This window comes from Scylla paramamosain, chromosome 15, assembly GCF_035594125.1.
Source record: "Scylla paramamosain isolate STU-SP2022 chromosome 15, ASM3559412v1, whole genome shotgun sequence".
NCBI lineage: Eukaryota > Metazoa > Arthropoda > Malacostraca > Decapoda > Portunidae > Scylla > Scylla paramamosain.
In genome coordinates, this window is record NC_087165.1 from 5,046,012 (window position 1) to 5,063,743 (window position 17,732).

The following is a 17,732-nucleotide window of genomic DNA, read 5'->3' on the forward strand; positions in this document are numbered from 1 at the left end:
TGGCCCTGAGACGCCATTTGCTGGACCTGAGGCGCCATTTGCTGGACCTGAGGCGCCATCTGTTGGACCTGAGGCGCCATTTGCTGGGCCTGAGGCGCCATCTGCTGGACCTGAGGCGCCACCTGCTGAACCTGAGGCGCCATCTGCTGGACTTGAAGCACCATCTGCTGGACTTAAGGCGCCATCTGCTGGACATGAAGCGCCATCTGGTGGACCTGAGGTGCTGTCTGTTGAACCAGGAGTGTTATCTAGTGGACCCGACATGCTGAATGTTGAGCTCGTGGAGCTGTCTACTGGACCTGAGGTCGTGTCTGCTGGAACTAAGGCAATGTCCTCTGGATCTGAAATTTTATTTACTGAACCAAAAGTGCCATCTATTCAACCTGAGACACTGTCTGCTGGACATGAGATGTTCTCTATTGAGCCCAAAATGACGTCTGATGGGCCTGAGCTGCTGTCTGCTGGATATGAGATGCTGTCTGAAGGTCATGAAATGCTGCCTGCTGAGTCCAGGGTGTTGTCTGTTGGATCTGAGATAATGGCTGAGAGATCAGAGTTGCAGTCTGTTGGAGCCAAAGACCTGCCTGCTGGACCAACAAAGCTGTCTGACAGACCCCAGATACTGTCAGGTGATCTTCATATGCATTCTCTTGAACCTGAAATGCTTTCTCATAGACACAACATGCTGTCTGTTGAGCCGGAGATGCTCCCTGTTAGACATGAGGCACTGTCTGTTGGGCTCACGGCAATGTCTTTTGGCTCCGAGGCACTGCCTATTGCCCACGAGACACTGCCTGTTAGCACCGATCTACTGTCTGTTGCCCACGAGACACCACCTGTTAGCACCGATGTACTGCCTGTTGCCCACGAGACACTGCCTGTTAGCACTGATGTACTGCCTGTTTTCCACGAGACACTGCCTGGTGCTCACGAGACACTGCCTCTTAGCACAAATGTACTGCCTGTTGCCCACGAGACACTGCCTGTTAGCACCGATGTACTGCCCATTGCCCACAAGACACTGCCTGTTAGCACCGATATACTGTCTGTTGCCCACGAGACACTGCCTGTTAGCACCGATGTACTGCTTGTTGCCCACGAGACACTGCCTGTTAGTACCAATGTACTGCCTGTTGCCCATGAGACACTGTCTGTTGGCACCAATGCACTTCCTGTTGACGCCGATGCACTGCCTGTTGGTACCGATGCACTTCCTGTTGGCATCGATGCACTGCCTGTTGGTACCGATGCACTTCCTGTTGGCATCGATGCACTGCCTGTTGGCACTGATGCACTTCCTGTTGGCATCAATGCACTGCCTGTTGGCACTGATGCACTTCCTGTTGGCATCGATGCACTGCCTGTTGGCACCGATGAGCTTCCTGTTGGCATCGATGCACTGCCTGTTGGCACCGATGCACTAGCTGTTGGGCATGAAACACTGCCTGTTGGGCATGAAACACAGCCTGTTGGCACCGATGCACTTCCTGTTGGCACCGATGCACTGCCTGTTGGGCATGAAACACTGCCTGTTGGCACCGATGCACTACCTGTTGGGCACGAAACACTGCCTGTTGGCACTGATGCACTTCCTGTTGGCACTGATGCACTGCCTGTTGGGTACAAAACACTTCATTTTGGCACCGATGCACTTGGACTCGAGGCAATGTCTCTTGGCCATGAGACACTGCCTGTTGGACTTGAGGCAATGTCTCTTGGCCACGAAACACTGCCTGTTGGACTCGAGGCAATGTCTCTTGGTCACGAGACACTGCCTGTTGGACTCGAGGTGATGTCTCTTGGTCAAGAAACACTGCCTGTTGGACTTGAGGCAATGTCTCTTGGTCACGAGACACTGCCTGTTGGACTCGAGGTGATGTCTCTTGGTCAAGAAACACTGCCTGTTGGACTCGAGGCAATGTCTCTTGGTCACGAGACACTGCCTGTTGGACTCGAGGCAATGTCTCTTGGCCATGAGACACTGCCTGTTGGACTCGAGGCAATGTCTCTTAGTCAAGAAACACTGCCTGTTGGACTCGAGGCAATGTCTCTTGGTCACGAGACACTGCCTGTTGGACTCGAGGCAATGTCTCTTGGTCACGAGACACTGCCTGTTGGACTCGAGGCAATGTCTCTTGGCCAAGAAACACTGCCTGTTGGACTTGAAGCAATGTCTCTTGGCCATGAGACACTACCTGTTGGACTCAAGGCAATGTCTCTTGGCCCTGAAACACTGTTTGAGAAACCAGAGGCACTGTCCATTAGAGCTGAGGCACTGTCTGCTGGATCTGAAGCACTATCTAGTGCACTCGAGATATTTCCTGCTGGACCCAAAACAGTGTCTGTCAGAGTAAAGGCAATGTCTGTAGCACCAGACACACAGCCTGTTGACACCGAAGCATTATCTAGTGAACCCAAGGTACCATCTTTGAGACCAGAGGCACTATCTGCTGGATCTGAAGCACTATCTAGTGGATTCGAGATATTTCCTGCAGGACCCAAAACAGTGTCTGTCAGACTAAAGGCAATGTCTGTAGCACCAGACACACCGTCTGTTGGCACTGAAGCATTATCTACTGAACCCAAGGTACCATCTTTGAGACCAGAGGCACTGTCTGTTGGACCAGAGACACTGTCTGTTGGACCAGAGGCACAGTCTGTTGGTCCTGAGGCAATACCTGTTGTACTCAAGGCACGGTCTGTTGGACCCGAAACTCTGTCTGTTGAACTAGGGTCACTGTCTGCTGGATCTAAGGCACTATTTGTCAAACATGAGGCAGTGCCTGATGGACCAGAAATACTGTCTGATGGAGCCTGGGCACAGTCTGCTGGACATGAGGCTCTATCCATTGGACTTGAGGCACTGCCTGTTCAACCCAAGGCACTGTCTGTTGAACCTGAGGCATTGCCTCAGGTGTTGTCTGCTGGATCTGAGGCACTCCTTGTTGCATCAGAGACACTGCCTGTTGTGCCCAAAGTGCTGCCAACTGAGTCTCATAATAAAATCCTGTTTATTCAATCTCAAACATCACCAACTGCACACCAAAATAACTTATCAACTCCTCATACAGACACTAATCAGAGCACTTCACCAATTCAGGTTAAAAAAATTCTGTCAGAGATTGAAACTGCCTCACTGACACTCAAAACAGATCCACATCCAGTACAGACAGTCCCTGAAGTAGGTTCAACAACTGAAATACCCACAGCAGAAAATGAAGTAATCTTGGAGGGAGCTGACATATCTCTGCCTGCCGCTCAAACACCAGAAACCAAAATCAAAACAGCCGTGTTACCAGAAAGCACTGCTGGAGCTACTTTGACAGCCAACCTGCAACACCCACACATGCCTGATTTATCACTGTTGTCACGTTTCCGCCATGAGTATGAGACAGTGGCTCCCGGGGTTGAGCACATGCTGCCTTGGGATTCTGCGTTTTCTTTGCCCCTCCACCAAGACCCTCAGTTGCCACCACACCATCCATAGCAGCCACCAGCTAGAAATACTATAGACTCAAGATTACCTTGTGATATTCTTTAAGGAAATATCATTTTATATAATTTTTCTATTGTAGTTGTTATTTATTATTGTAATGAAACATTTTAGTAAAACTTTATAGCAGCTGCTGTTCTATTGTAGAAACAGCACCATAAAAACTTTTCCTTATAAGCAGATACTATTTATAGCCCTCAAAAAAACACTATGATGTGATAACTTTCATCTACCTCTTTTCTGTAAATCCACTATGACAACCTAAACCAGCAGGCTAAAATGTATAGCTCCACTGCCTCTCTTTACCCATGGTGAGCCCTTTTTTCTGCAGTGAACTACTAAACAAAACTGTATCAAATATGTTTTGCTATTCTGAACACAGATCCATTCCCATAAAAAATTATTATGTAACAAGTAAAAATATAAGTGAAATTCCAGCACTGTAAAAAAAAAAATCATATTCTGTTACAAGTTATTATGAGATATGACATGGATTGGAGTTGCTAAAAGACACTCTGAATCACCATTTTTAAGTGAAAATTCAGATTCTTATTTCAAAATCTACCAGCATAAATCACAAATGTGTCTTGAAGAAGGAAAAGGTAGATCAACACCTTCCAAACTGCTCTTTACCAGAAGCATACAGTCACAAAGCTTGAAGAAATAGTCATAAGTAAAATAATGACTAATATCTCTTACACAAAAAAATATCATGTGGTGAACAAATTTAACTTGTTCCTGAATTAATCCATTTTATATTGAGTTTATCATTTATATTATACCCCTTATGAATTTCCTACAATATACCATAATATATTTGTATGATAACAATAAGAAATTCTAAAATAATCCAAGCTAGTACGAGCCACACCTCCGGGTCATGCTCATACTGTTTGGTTCACTACAATGCTTTAAATAGGAAGGAACAAAGTCAAATCCTGAAGATTTGGATATATATGAAAATTGTTGGATAATGATAATGAAAAGTGCATTAGAGTTATCATTTAGAGCTTGTATGGTATGTTACGTGATTCTCTACACAAAACTAAGGCAGAGGTGTTTATGTATGATTCCAAACCTTCCCATGTTGCCAAGTTAGTAAAGAAGTGGTTAACAGACTGTGAGGTTCTTTTTTTTCATGACTGGACTAAGAACACCTTAGATTATCAACCAAACTGAGAATTTAAGGTCACAAATGAAGAAGTACCAGTACAGTAATGACAAACAACACATTGCTTATACTTAAACCAAAGGCTGCAATCACAGATGCAGACCAGTTTTTCATCATCTCTTATGCAAAATCTTCTCTCCTGCATCCCTAAACATCTTCAGGAGATAAAAAAGTGGAAGAAGGATGCCAGTAAATACTAAGATTATGTGTGCAAGTGGATACAACTTACATGCCTTTCTCCTTGCTAATCATAAGTTAAAGGAGCCTTATGGAAATTAGTGAGGTTGTAGCAAATAAATAAATGGAGAGCTGCAGATGATAATGGGATTATCTGGAGAGGAGATAGGACATGAAAAAATATCTTACAATTAATGAAGGAAACAATAATAAATAACTTAACAGGAAACTTGACAAAAAAGGCAAATGTAAATGCATTGTGAGAAACACAAATGCGTGTGTGCACACACACACACACACACACACACACACACACACACACACACACACACACACACACACTAAAGAAAAAAATAATTAATAAAAAATAAAAATAAAATGAAAAAAAAAATAAAAGTTAGTTAATTTATTAAAACAGTCACAAGAGAAAGATAGAAAAGCAAAATACAGCCAGATAAATTCTGTGCAGTGTTTTGAGTCAAGTTAGCAAGCAGAATCTACAGAGAGAGAGAGAGAGAGAGAGAGAGAGAGAGAGAGAGAGAGAGAGAGAGAGAGAGAGAGAGAGAGAGAGAGAGAGAGAGAGAGAGAGAGAGAGAGAGAGAGAGAGAGAGAGAGAGAGAGAGAGAGAGAGAGAGAGAGAGAGAGAGAGAGAGAGAGAGAGAGAGACTGAAGAGTGGAGAGAAACTTGGGAAAATGTTTAACAAATAAATAAATAAATAAATAAAAGACAAAATCAAGTTCAGCATTAAAAGTTACAATCACAAAACATTAAGTTAAAGACCTTGGACATCATAAGAGGGTGAGCGTGGAACTAAAGAGATATTGAAGGAACTTTGGATGTTATACTGAGAAGGAAGAGCAATATATCACTTTGTAGCGAAAGAGATAATCAATTACAAAGGTAGTAAGAAAATATTTCAATGAAACTGAAAGGAAGCAGTTCTACCAAACACATGACAGTAGAGCTGGAGCCAGTTATGAAGGAAGAAAACTTAAAATGTTAAGGAAAGACTAAAAAAAAATATTTCACATCAGGAGATTTTGCAGACTTTATATAGGAATACTCAAGTGGTAAATAAATTATTGAGAAGAGAGAAGGACCTCTTGGAAATAATGGAAGTCTATTAGATTATTACTTCCAAACCAGTCATGAATTTAAATTGATGAAGATGGAAAATTTCATTCATGGAAGCAAAATAATAGTATGTAAAAATAAGTGCACATTTCGTAATGAATGACCAGGAACAGGTGAGAAGTATATCAATTACAACTGAGTGATGATGAAGGTAGTTATAGATGCTAGGGCCCTTAACAGACACTTGAAATTTATTAAAGATAATTGAGAAGAAATTTATTAAAGGGCAATTATGGAGAGATAGAAATAGTAAATGTTGTAGAATATATATATATATATATATATATATATATATATATATATATATATATATATATATATATATATATATATATATATATATATATATATATATATATATATATATACACATGTAAGTGAATTTCACTCAATGCTGCTTTAAGATGCATGGGAGTAACATGAAAATAACTGAAAAGGGAAGCATTTGATTACATTTCTTTTAATAAACTAGAGACTGTGTTAATTTTTAACAGAATTTTTGTTGATGGAAACAAGCTCTGACATATCAGATTGTGATCTGATATGTCAGATTACAATAATGATGATAATGATAATTTTTTAATTTTATACTTTAAGGAGAGGAAGAAATGGCCCACAATTTTGAAGAAGTTGAATCATATGTGAGAAGAGAGGAACCAAAGCAAAAATTTATGAAATTCTTAGAAAATCATAAAGCCACATGAAGACATCAAGATGACAATTGTGGACAAAAAAATGTTGGGATGAGGATGAGGAAATTGAGTATATACTTGAATAGGGAGAGAGAGAGAGAGAGAGAGAGAGAGAGAGAGAGAGAGAGAGAGAGAGAGAGAGAGAGAGAGAGAGAGAGAGAGAGAGAGAGAGAGAGAGAGAGAGAGAGAGAGAGAGAGAGAGAGAGAGAGAGAGAGAGAGAGAGAGAGAGAGAGAGAGAGAGAGAGAGAGAGAGAGAGAGAGAGAGAGAGAGAAGCATCTTAATGAAGTGATAAATTCTATACACAAGAGGAGAGAGTAAATTAGGAAGAGAAAGAAGGGACACCTGAGAGCTCACTGCTTAAAACCAAGATCCAGTGCACCTCTGCAAAAGACTTGTCATCACACCCTCCCACACACCCACATTAAATCAAGCACACACACACACACACACACACACACACACACACACATGCAATGCAGCCTTCAATAACACTATACATGAAAAAATAACAGAAAATATGATAATCTGGTACCAAGAGATGGGATTACACCAATTATAGATAATAATGAAGTAACATTAGCATCTTCATTGAATGCTAGGTTAGATTAGTTTAGGTTAGGTTCAGTTCATTAATTTCACTGCTGATCCCTTCATTGTGTATGTAGATCACAATTTGAAAAGGCACAATGGTATTTCTGGATAAGAAGTCCATCCCCTCTAATCTCCTATTCCACACTGGCTTGGAGGCTTGTGTGGAACAGGAGGTTTGGAGGGTAGATGAAATATAAGTGAAATACGGGTGTTCGAAAATATAAGGGAATTTCCCTAAATTAATCTAACTTCACCAGGGGGCTGTGCCCTTCCTGGACTCCCCCTGCTAGGACATTAACCTGTGCTAGCATAACTTAACTTAACGAGGGATCTCAAAAACTGTACCAAAATGCCTTACTGGGGTGGTGGGGAAACTATCAGGGCGATGGAGATGGATACAGTTTAGCGGCTTCATTGATAAAGACAGAAAATCTTCATGTCTCCATGCTGCATAACGAGGGATCTCAAAAATTGTACCAATATGCCTTACTGGTGTAGTGGGGGAAACTGTCAGGGAGATGGAGATGGATACAGTTTAGTGGCTTCATTGATAAAGACATAGAAAATCTTTGTCTCCATGCTGCATCTTAAACATAGCTGTAGCTAAGTAGCCCTCATTGTGAGTTTTTCTCCTGCCAAACGCTGGCACTTTTCTTCTCTTCACTTCCTTCCACTGGCGTTTGATTGAGTTTGTACGTGCTGTAGTGTTGGGATCAATGAAGCTGTTGGAGTGATTCAGTCAGGTGTTTGATCCCTTCACTTTCCAAACAGCTGTACACTTTCCAGCAGTCACTAATAACAGCTGTTCATGGTAAAATGCAGATTTTTATTATAGTGAGTAGTGTCTCTGTTTCTGTTTTCTACGGGCACCAGAAAACATGAATGAGTGTTCCTGCATGTACATGTACCACCCATTGTCCTTCTATTATTCTTCCAACACTATATTTCCTTTCTTAAATTTAGATTAATCTATTTCCATAATTTCTCGAGCACCTCAAATTTTTCTCTTATCAAATAGACCAAGCAACTAAAACTTCATGAGAAAACTTGCTCTGTCACATTTAGTTTTGTAATCCAGTACAAGTTCATCTTTCGCCACTTTGTAAGAAAAGTCGTCCTGCACGAACAAATTTACAAAGTGCATATTTGTCTCAAAACTGACATGGCTCTTCTCTAACCACGTGCCTTTATATATTGACTGGAGAAATTTGCACTTTTTTCCCTCTTTTAGGCACTGTATATCTCTTGTCACACCGAAATGCCTTTCTATGTATGTCTACACTGCACACCTTCCCACACTTTTCACACAATTTTCTTCTCAGGCAGTAAGCAATGTTTCATGAAAAGCTTCAGTAAACCTTCACAGTCCTTGAAGTACGTTTCTACAAAATCGCCATAGGACAAATAACATCCTTCACAACATATGGGAGGATGTTCATCATGTCCTACTTCGTTGCTAGCTATATTACCAAATGACAGTGAGCCTCTAGCAGAATGCCTGATGTGTCCCCAGAAGAAATGAAAAGTGTAACTGAATCTACTGTGGAAAGTTGTAACTGGTGGCCTCACAAATGGCCTCACGAGTGGCAATGCTTGTTTGGAGGGATCAGCTCTATAGATACCATGAAATCCTAATATGCTGCTTACCCACAAATCCCAGTTACAAATAATAGAAAATCATCTCAATGTTTACTCTTGACAAGTGCAGAGCTCACTGGACTTACAAAATGTCGAATTTCACCAAACTCTTGAATGCTATTACATCCTTACTAAACAAGTCCCCCTGATTTTTCCACGTTTATGACAAGGTCATAAGTCTTCTACATGACATGTGAGTTTCGTGCTTATATGTAACACGGACCTAATATCCAGATTAACTAGCGTGACTTCTTACCCCAGAATTAAACTGTCTTGAAATTAGTAAGTTAAGATTACTTCCATAATACTCTTGGGACCCTCAAACTATATTTACAACATTATACATGAAAAAAAATCTCAAGAAATATGATAATCTAATACCAAGAGATAGAATTACTTAAAATAATGATGTAACACTGACATAATATCCGGGATTACGAGTTTTAATCAATGAGAGGTCAACACACGGGGTGACTCACCGTTTTGCTGAGTGGTGCGAGTTTCACCTCTCCCTCGTTCCAGCATCCTCCACGTGACTACACCTTCTATTACAGTGACTTGTCAATTATTTCTGATATTGTACCTAACTTGTTTCTCCCTCCATACATACAATGCCTCATGTGGTCAGCAGATCCCTAAACAACAACAACAAACACTCACCACCCCAAGCAGGCCATGACGGACTCGCCCACACATGCACGCTTGACAAGGCGCCCCAGCTGCTCCTCTCCATGGCTAGGCGAGACCGTGGTGCCTCCTCAACAAATACACCGAGACACCCAGTTGTCTGGTGTGGCCTCCTTCCGTCCAGCTGTTGCAAGACTCACGGGAAACAGAGAAACAAAAATACTCCAAAAGTGACAACTTCGACGGAGCTAACTGAGAGGTTCAGGTTTCAGTTCACCAGTCCGAGTCCACTCCGAATATGAGTTAGTCTTTGCAACGGCTCCCATTTACTTTTTTTTTTTTTTCAGTGGTTCCCATTTCAGCGTTTTTTTTTCTTTCTTTTATTGATTTGATCTTTGTTTTGTATTGTCTATATGGTCTTAAAGATTGGTGATGGGTGTTGTTGTTGCTGTCGTCGTCGTCGTCGTCGTTGTCGTCGTTTTTGTTGTTATTCCATAGTTTTCTCTCTCCTTTTTTTTTCTTTTCTTTTTTTTTTTTTTTTACTTTTTTTCGATTTTCTCTTGAGATTTTTAGGAATGCTAATTTATTGTTCAGTTTGTCTTCTTTATTTTGTGCTCAATGTCCTGTATGAAATAGAAATGTCTTTTGATCTGAATGTCTTGCTCGCATTCTAATTATAATAATAAAGAAATGCACGCGTTTCACTCATTTTCGTAGCATAGGCATTATTCACTCACCTCTTCATACTTGTTTCTCTAGTTTAATATTACAATAGTAATGTGTTAGTTCTTTCTCTTGCTTGGATTCCTGTGCCGTTCATCCAGTGTTCCTCTATAAAAGTTTTCTAAATTATGGTGACTTTGCATGATCCCCCCTTTCTTTAACTTCACTTCAACAGCAATTCTTTCTCCTATTTTCTATATCTGCAATTTTCCTGTTGAGTTCTGATATATCTAGTAAATATTTTCATAGCTAAGAAGATAATGGGCTAGGAGATAGGTTAGCTGAGGAGTTTAAATCATCGGCAGAGCCAGATGAAGTGTATCCGAGAATATTAAAGGAATGCAAGGATGTTATTAGTGAGTCGCTGCTTGATATCTTAAAGGCATTAAATTCAAGAGAGGGATGAGGAGATAAACAAATATAGTTATCCCTAAAAAAAGGAAATTTAATGACATTTTCTGTCGTTGTAGCACAATAGAAAACAAGATAGACGGTAAAGTAGACTAAAACAATTCACCATTCAGTCTCCATAATCTCGGAGATCACACTGTACTATTTATCAAGTAGTTTTCTGATGCCTCACTCCTTCCTAAAGTGACCCCTTTGGAATGGGGGCAGCAAAATAGCCTGCACCTCTCCTTATCCAAACATCCCCCTTCATGCTTGTTCAAACATTTGTCCTCTACTAAGACACACACATATACTCCTTTACGATATTCTTCAGTCTTTCAGGTGGCCTCCCTCTTTATCAGCACCTTCGATTTCATTCACATCACTTTCTTCATAAACTCTTCGCTCTCTATTCTTTCCCTACCATACCATCAAAGCGCGTTCCTTTTCACTCATTCCACCACTCCACAATTTATGTCACTTGCACAGGAACTTCTTCCACATTCTCACATACACTTTCATTGTTCTTATTCTCCCTTCTTGTCACTCCACATGTCCCTCTCAGATAACTCATTCCCACAACATGCACTCTAGATTATTTGTGCCCTACTCCACGTCCAGACCCTTGATTCATACGTCAATGCTGGCAGGAAAGCACTGTTCCTTAAACCTTTCTTTGCATCTACACATTTCTCTATTTCATAATACTACAACAGTCTTCTCATTCACGACACTCTCTCTTATCTCTCCATTTATCTCATCATTTTTACCGAGCATTGTACCCACTCACCTCCATTCTCTCTCCGTCCTTAACCACCTCATACCTTCGTCTCTTCTTTTTTCTTGTTTTATTAATTGCTGTTTGATGATGTATGAAAAAAAAAAACACTCAAAAATATTATTTATCAGGCAGTAAGAACGAAAACTGGTCAGACTGCACAACGGAGAGAGAGAGAGAGAGAGAGAGAGAGAGAGAGAGAGAGAGAGAGAGAGAGAGAGAGAGAGAGAGAGAGAGAGAGAGAGAGAGAGAGAGAGACGATAGCGATGCAATATCAACTCCAAAAAGAATGGTCCTACCAACTCAGCAGCACCAGCCTTCAGGTGTCTACTAGGTCCCAACAAAAGATAAAGTAAGAAATAAGTAAATAAGTAAAATAAAACAAATAAATATGTAAATACTACTACTACTACTACTACTGCTATTACTACTACTGCTACTACTACTACTACTACTAATACTACCAATAATAATAATGATAGTAATGACTATTGTTATTATTATTATTATTATCATTATTATTATTATTATTATTATTATTATTATTATTATTATTATTATTATTATTATTATTATTATTATTATTATTATTATTTATCTATTCATCTGCTTCATCTTTTTTCCCACTCTCTCTCTCTCTCTCTCTCTCTCTCTCTCTCTCTCTCTCTCTCTCTCTCTCTCTCTCTCTCTCTCTCTCTCTCTCTCTCGGTTTAGAAGGAAGAAGCAAATACCCGACAGTGGTGCACAGTGTACATAGCTGCGGATTGGTTGGGATGGCGACTTAACATGAGTACCTTGATGTAATGACTGCTGATAAAATGTCAGGGAGCCAGAACACAGACACGGTGTATACTGAGGCTCAACAAAGCATATACTTTATGAAGATGCTCAGAAATTTACAGACACTATAATGAACCAATTCCATTAAGTCTATGATAGAATCTGAGGTATGTTATTTCGTTACTTTAAGGTATGGTGAACAGCATGTAAACTGAATGCAAAATTGACTTCTCTTGGTGACTGTAACAAAATTGTTGTCAAAATGTTGTTCATACGATGAAGAGCATCACTTCAAATCGACCATGTTCTCCTGAGATCAGGTGAAAGACAAGCGGTTCACGAGCAGCATACTGACATGGTTAGAACAAATTTTAACGATAAATTGTTTTATATATATATATATATATATATATATATATATATATATATATATATATATATATATATATATATATATATATATATATATATATATATATATATATATATATATATATATATATATATATATATATATATATATATATATATATATATATATATATATATATATATATATATATATATATATATATATAGATAGATAGATAGATAGATAGATAGATAGATAGATAGATAGATAGATAGATAGATAGATAACAATTTTTCGCTCATGTTTTTCTAACCTTTCATATCAGAGTTGTGTGATTAATTAATACTTGAAAATTAATAAGTTTTTATTGCAAAAATGTTCTCCAAATGTAACTTAATTCCTGCCGCTGCCATTTACCAGCACTATTTATTTATGTTTTCCTTATGTATTATAACGATAAAAGTATAATCGTTTTGTTTGAGCAAGTGAAATACCTAATCACGTTTCTCAAAGGCAAACCAGATAATTTAAGCTAAAAAGATCATCTTGCTTGAAAGAAACGCACTGGATCCGTCAAGGACTGATGGCTGGCTGGTGACTTGATCTTGCAGGAAAATATTGTTCAGACTCTCTTTGTGTTTACCAGCGGCTGTCTGCGCTGGTGTGAGTATCTGGTATCGCTCGGCCCACCTTAGGCCCGCTGGCTGGAGGAGCACCGTTAGCTCGAGATTACTTGTGGAACACCGCCGCTGGCGCTGAGCCGAGAAACCCGCTAAGTGGGCGTGAGGGACTTAGAACTTTATGTTCTTGTGCCGCTAAATGGGCACCTACGTCTACAAGCAAAAATGTAGTTATTTTTTGTACATTTCACACACACACACACACACACACACACACACACACACACACACACACACACACACGTGTACATACAATTCCATACACAACCACAAGCCCTTACAGCTCTGCCTTCCTCATACCCATGATTGCGAAAAAAAGGGACTCCCTATTACGTGGCTTACCTGGGACAAGCCCGGGAGGCGGGACGAGTTTTTGTTATTGGGAGAGGGAGGAAGAGAGGGAGGGAGGAAAGGAGGCGGCAAGCAGAGGCAAAGACAGCATCCCCATCATGACCAAGATAGGATAAACCCAACATCTGAACACGTTTTCCTTCTGGAGTTACTTTCCCTCTCGACTCTGGAGCGTGACTGTTAAGGTGCCCCGGGCAACGCTACCCTTTGCCGGTACCAGCCTCGCCGCGCCCACCTGCTCCACCACACTCAAATATAAGGCCGTGATTAGACGATTTTTTTCCTGTCAAGACCTTCATCGTTCTGGATGCGAGACCTCGTGTTTTAAGCAAGGAGGCTCCCCAAGTTAAACGGAAGTTATTAGTTACTAAATAGGCATGAGAGGAGGACTGGGGTGGGCTGAGGTGGCGGAAGAAGTAGGGAATGAGGGGGGTGATGAGGTGCGTGAGGGAGGGGAAGGAAAAAGGCGACTGAGGGAGGGGTAAGAGAAGAACAACAAATGCCAAGGCTGAGGTGTGAGGCGCCTGGACTGGCGTCATCGGGTTTTTGTGAAATGAATCGTTTGAACTTTGAACGTCCTTGAGAGAGTGTGGACACGGATGTTCAGCTTTGCGACCCTACATCCACGCCCCGGCCTATGCACACACACACACACACACACACACACACACACACACACAGGGAGAGTTGCACGTGGCCACCAGACAGAGGGGCGGTGGTGTTCGTCACGCAGGCAGCACAAGGCCGGGCAGCAAGTAGTACTTGACTCAGCCAGTGGGGGAAAGACAGCAACAGGCCTCCCTTGGGTGTCTCAGCAACGGAGAGGTTCGAGTGGAATACATGAGTACTGTACCATTGTTATTATTGCTGCTACTTTTACTACTACTACTACTACTACTACTACTACTACTAGTTATACTAATATTATCACTACTACATATACTACTACCTACTACCGTACTACTAATATTAAGGAAAAGATAATTACCAATTTTGTTATTAATGTCTATTATTATTATTATTATTATTATTATTACTATTATTACTATTATCATTATTACTATTATTATTATTATCATCATTATTATTATTATTATTATTATTATTATTATTATTATTATTATTATTATTATTATTATTATCACTATTATTATTATTATTATTATTATCAACAGCAGCAGCATTATCATCATCATCATCAATATAAAATTATGATATATAAGAATAACAACACACCACTACTACTGCTACTACTACGATTACTAGAAGAAGAACAACAACAATAACAACAACATCAACAAAAAAAGTGATGATGATGATGAAGGTGATGATGATAATCATATTACTACTACTACTACTACTACTACTACTACTACTACTACTACTACTGTTACTACTACTACTATTACTATCACTTCTACTACTACTACTACTACTACTACTACTACTACTACTACTACTACTACTAATACTAATACTACCACTACTACTATTACTATTACTATTACTACTGCTGCTGCTACTACTAGTATTAATGATAATAATAATAATAATAATGATAATAATAATAATAATAATAATGATAATAATAATAATAATAATAATAATAATAATAATAATAATTATTATTATTATTATTATTATTATTATTATTATTATTATTATTATTATTATTATTATAACACATCATCAAACATGAAGTTTTAATAATTTCAGCTTGAGGCGGGTGGAAGTGAGAGTGAAGCAGGATGCTGGGAAAAGAATGGCGTGGTGGCGGTGGTAGTGTCGAGAGTGAGAGTGACGGGGTGGATGGAGTGAGAGTGGTGAGGCGCCATGAGCGAGAGTGAGAGTAATAAACAGGAATGAGTACCAGAGCGCGGCGAGTGAGCCGTTTGATTCTGGAAACGCTGCATCACTTCACCAACTGATACTCGCCCGCGTGTGTACTGCAGGACAAAGGGAGGCGGGCAAGTGGAGAAGAGACAAACGCTAGTGAAAGACCCCTTCTGATACATATTTTATTAAACATTCACCAGCACATGCATACATACATACACATTCATACTTGCACACGGATTTAACTTATCTACATAATCTACACCCGCACTTCTCTTTACGCTGCCACCTCGGCCTCGGCAGCCTCAGCCTCGGCAGCCTCAGCCTCGGCAGCCTCAGCCTCGGCGGCTTCGACTTCAGCAGCCTCGGCAGCTTCTGCCTCAGCAGCCAATTCTGCCTCAGCAGCCTCGGCAGCTTCAACCTCAGCAGCCTCGGCAGCCTCAAGCTCAGCAGCCTCAGCTTCAGCAGCTTCGGCAGCTTCAAGTTCAGCGGCTTCAGCTTCAGCAGCAGCGGCCTCCTCAGCGGCCAGGGCTTCAGCCTCAGCAGCTTCAGCTGCCTCCAGTTCAGCAGCTTCAGCTTCAGCAGCAGCGGCCTCCTCAGCGGCCAGGGCTTCAGCCTCAGCAGCTTCAGCTGCCTCCAGTTCAGCAGCCTCAGCAGCTTCAGCTGCCTCCAGTTCAGCAGCCTCAGCGGCTTCAGCTTCAGCAAGAGCAGCCTCTTCAGCAGCAGCAGCCTCTTCAGCGGCCCTAGCCTCGGCTTCAGCAGCCTCAGCTTCGGCAGCCTCAGCCTCGGCAGCCTCTAACTCAGCAGCCCTGGCCTCAGCCTCAGCAGCTTCTATCTCAGCAGCCTCACCAGCTGCAGCTTCCGCTGGTGCAGCTTCACCAGCCAATGACACGGGAACACCCTTGGCGGCGGCCACAGCGGCAAAGTGAGCCCTCTTGGCAGCTTTCACCTCGGGGGAATCGCCATCGAAGAAGAAGGGAGCGAATTGGGCGTCCACGGTGTTGCCAGCTGGGTCGGCGGCGGGAGCTGTGGGGGCGGCGGGAGCTGCAGGGGCTTCGGCAGCAGCTTCAACGGGAGTTTGGAGAGGAGCCTCAGCAGCTGGAGCCTCGGCAGCGGCGCCACCGGATTGCAGGTTAAGGAGGGGCACGAGGGACTCTTGGAGATTGGCAATCTGAGCGGGGGTTAGGTTTACAGGGGTTTGCGCTCCTCCTTCAGCTCCTTTCAGCAAGACAATCACTTGGGGACGGGCGGAGCATACTGCCACAAGCCCGAGGAGTACCTGCAAGATAGTATCGGTCAGAACACGAAACCAAACAAAATAATAATACTATTAAATAATAATAATAATAATAATAATAATAATAATAATAATAATAATAATAATAATAATAATAATAATAATATTTGTCCACACAATCACATCTCGACTAAACAGCGGCTGTCATCTACATGATGTAAATTTCGGGATGGAATAAAGTAATGAACTAACAGTGGGTTACAACTAGTAATAGTTGCTACGAATTTTTTCAATCAAACTGCACCTAAAACATAATGTTTGGAATCCAAAATGGTTGCCAGTCAAAATGCCATCTACTATCTGCATGCATGTGACACATTTCCAGGCAAGCGTCTTGTAGAGACATTTCGAGTTCTGATCAAGATTGACAGATCCTTGGGTCGACAGAACCTTTTAAATTTCACTTGGCACGTCAATTTCTAATCACAATATGTAACTTTAACACTGGTGGAGTTTTTTTTTTTTTTTTAATATTCTCCGCACATTCATATCACTGAATACAATTGCAGATAAAAGTCAGATTCATATTTAATGAATACTGCAGGGGAGTTAATTATGTGGAAGGGGAGGAAGCGACCAGGCCAATGGGCTTACCAGAAGCTTCATGATGTTTGTGTGGTTGGGTTAAAACTGATGCGCATCGTGGCTAGTCGCCCTCTTTTATAGGTGCCACTCACGCTCCGGCCGGCCACCACGCAGGCGCACACCAGCCAGCCGCTCCGCCTCTTTTTGCCGCCCACTCCTCGCCTGGGAATGTGTCCTTATGAAGTTGAAAGTCGTTGCAACTGAAGGTCCGAAGTACTGTTAGTTGTGGTGGATGGCGATAGATGAAGGTATTGGAAGGAATGTTGGTGTGGTCATAGAAGCTCAGTCGGTGTCACAGTAATGATTATTGATATAATTACAGAAAGAAACACTCTGGCAATTGTAAACGTCACCATTATGTACCTCTGTGTATCATTACTACTGCTGCTACAACTATCACTATTATTACAGCAGCAGCAGCAGCAGCAGCAGCA

General features: G+C 41.2%; 3 protein-coding genes across 3 annotated transcripts in view; 1 reads left to right on the plus strand and 2 right to left on the minus strand.

Annotated features, from left to right (window-relative positions):
• The window catches only part of LOC135107746 (uncharacterized), a 5,196-nt gene extending 1,709 nt beyond the window's left edge, over positions 1-3,487 (plus strand). Inside the window, exon 2 of the mRNA XM_064018057.1 lies at positions 1-3,487. This exon is cut by the window's left edge and continues 926 nt beyond it. Within this exon, the coding sequence (XP_063874127.1) occupies positions 1-3,487 (3,487 nt within the window).
• The window catches only part of LOC135107297 (zonadhesin-like), a 44,881-nt gene extending 35,095 nt beyond the window's left edge, over positions 1-9,786 (minus strand). The window contains exon 1 of the mRNA XM_064016980.1: positions 9,560-9,786. Within this exon, the coding sequence (XP_063873050.1) occupies positions 9,560-9,595 (36 nt within the window). The 5' untranslated portion in view covers positions 9,596-9,786. The remainder of the gene's footprint in view (positions 1-9,559) is intronic.
• A 5,798-nt stretch (positions 9,787-15,584) lies between these two features.
• Positions 15,585-17,463, minus strand: LOC135107300 (tol-Pal system protein TolA-like). Its single transcript, XM_064016992.1, has 2 exons — positions 17,308-17,463; positions 15,585-16,695 (listed from the first exon to the last, which is right to left on the minus strand). Exons 1-2 carry the CDS (start codon positions 17,317-17,319, stop codon positions 15,694-15,696), a joined length of 1,014 nt encoding a protein of 337 aa, XP_063873062.1. The 5' UTR covers positions 17,320-17,463; the 3' UTR covers positions 15,585-15,693.
• Between the last annotated feature and the right edge of the window lie 269 nt (positions 17,464-17,732).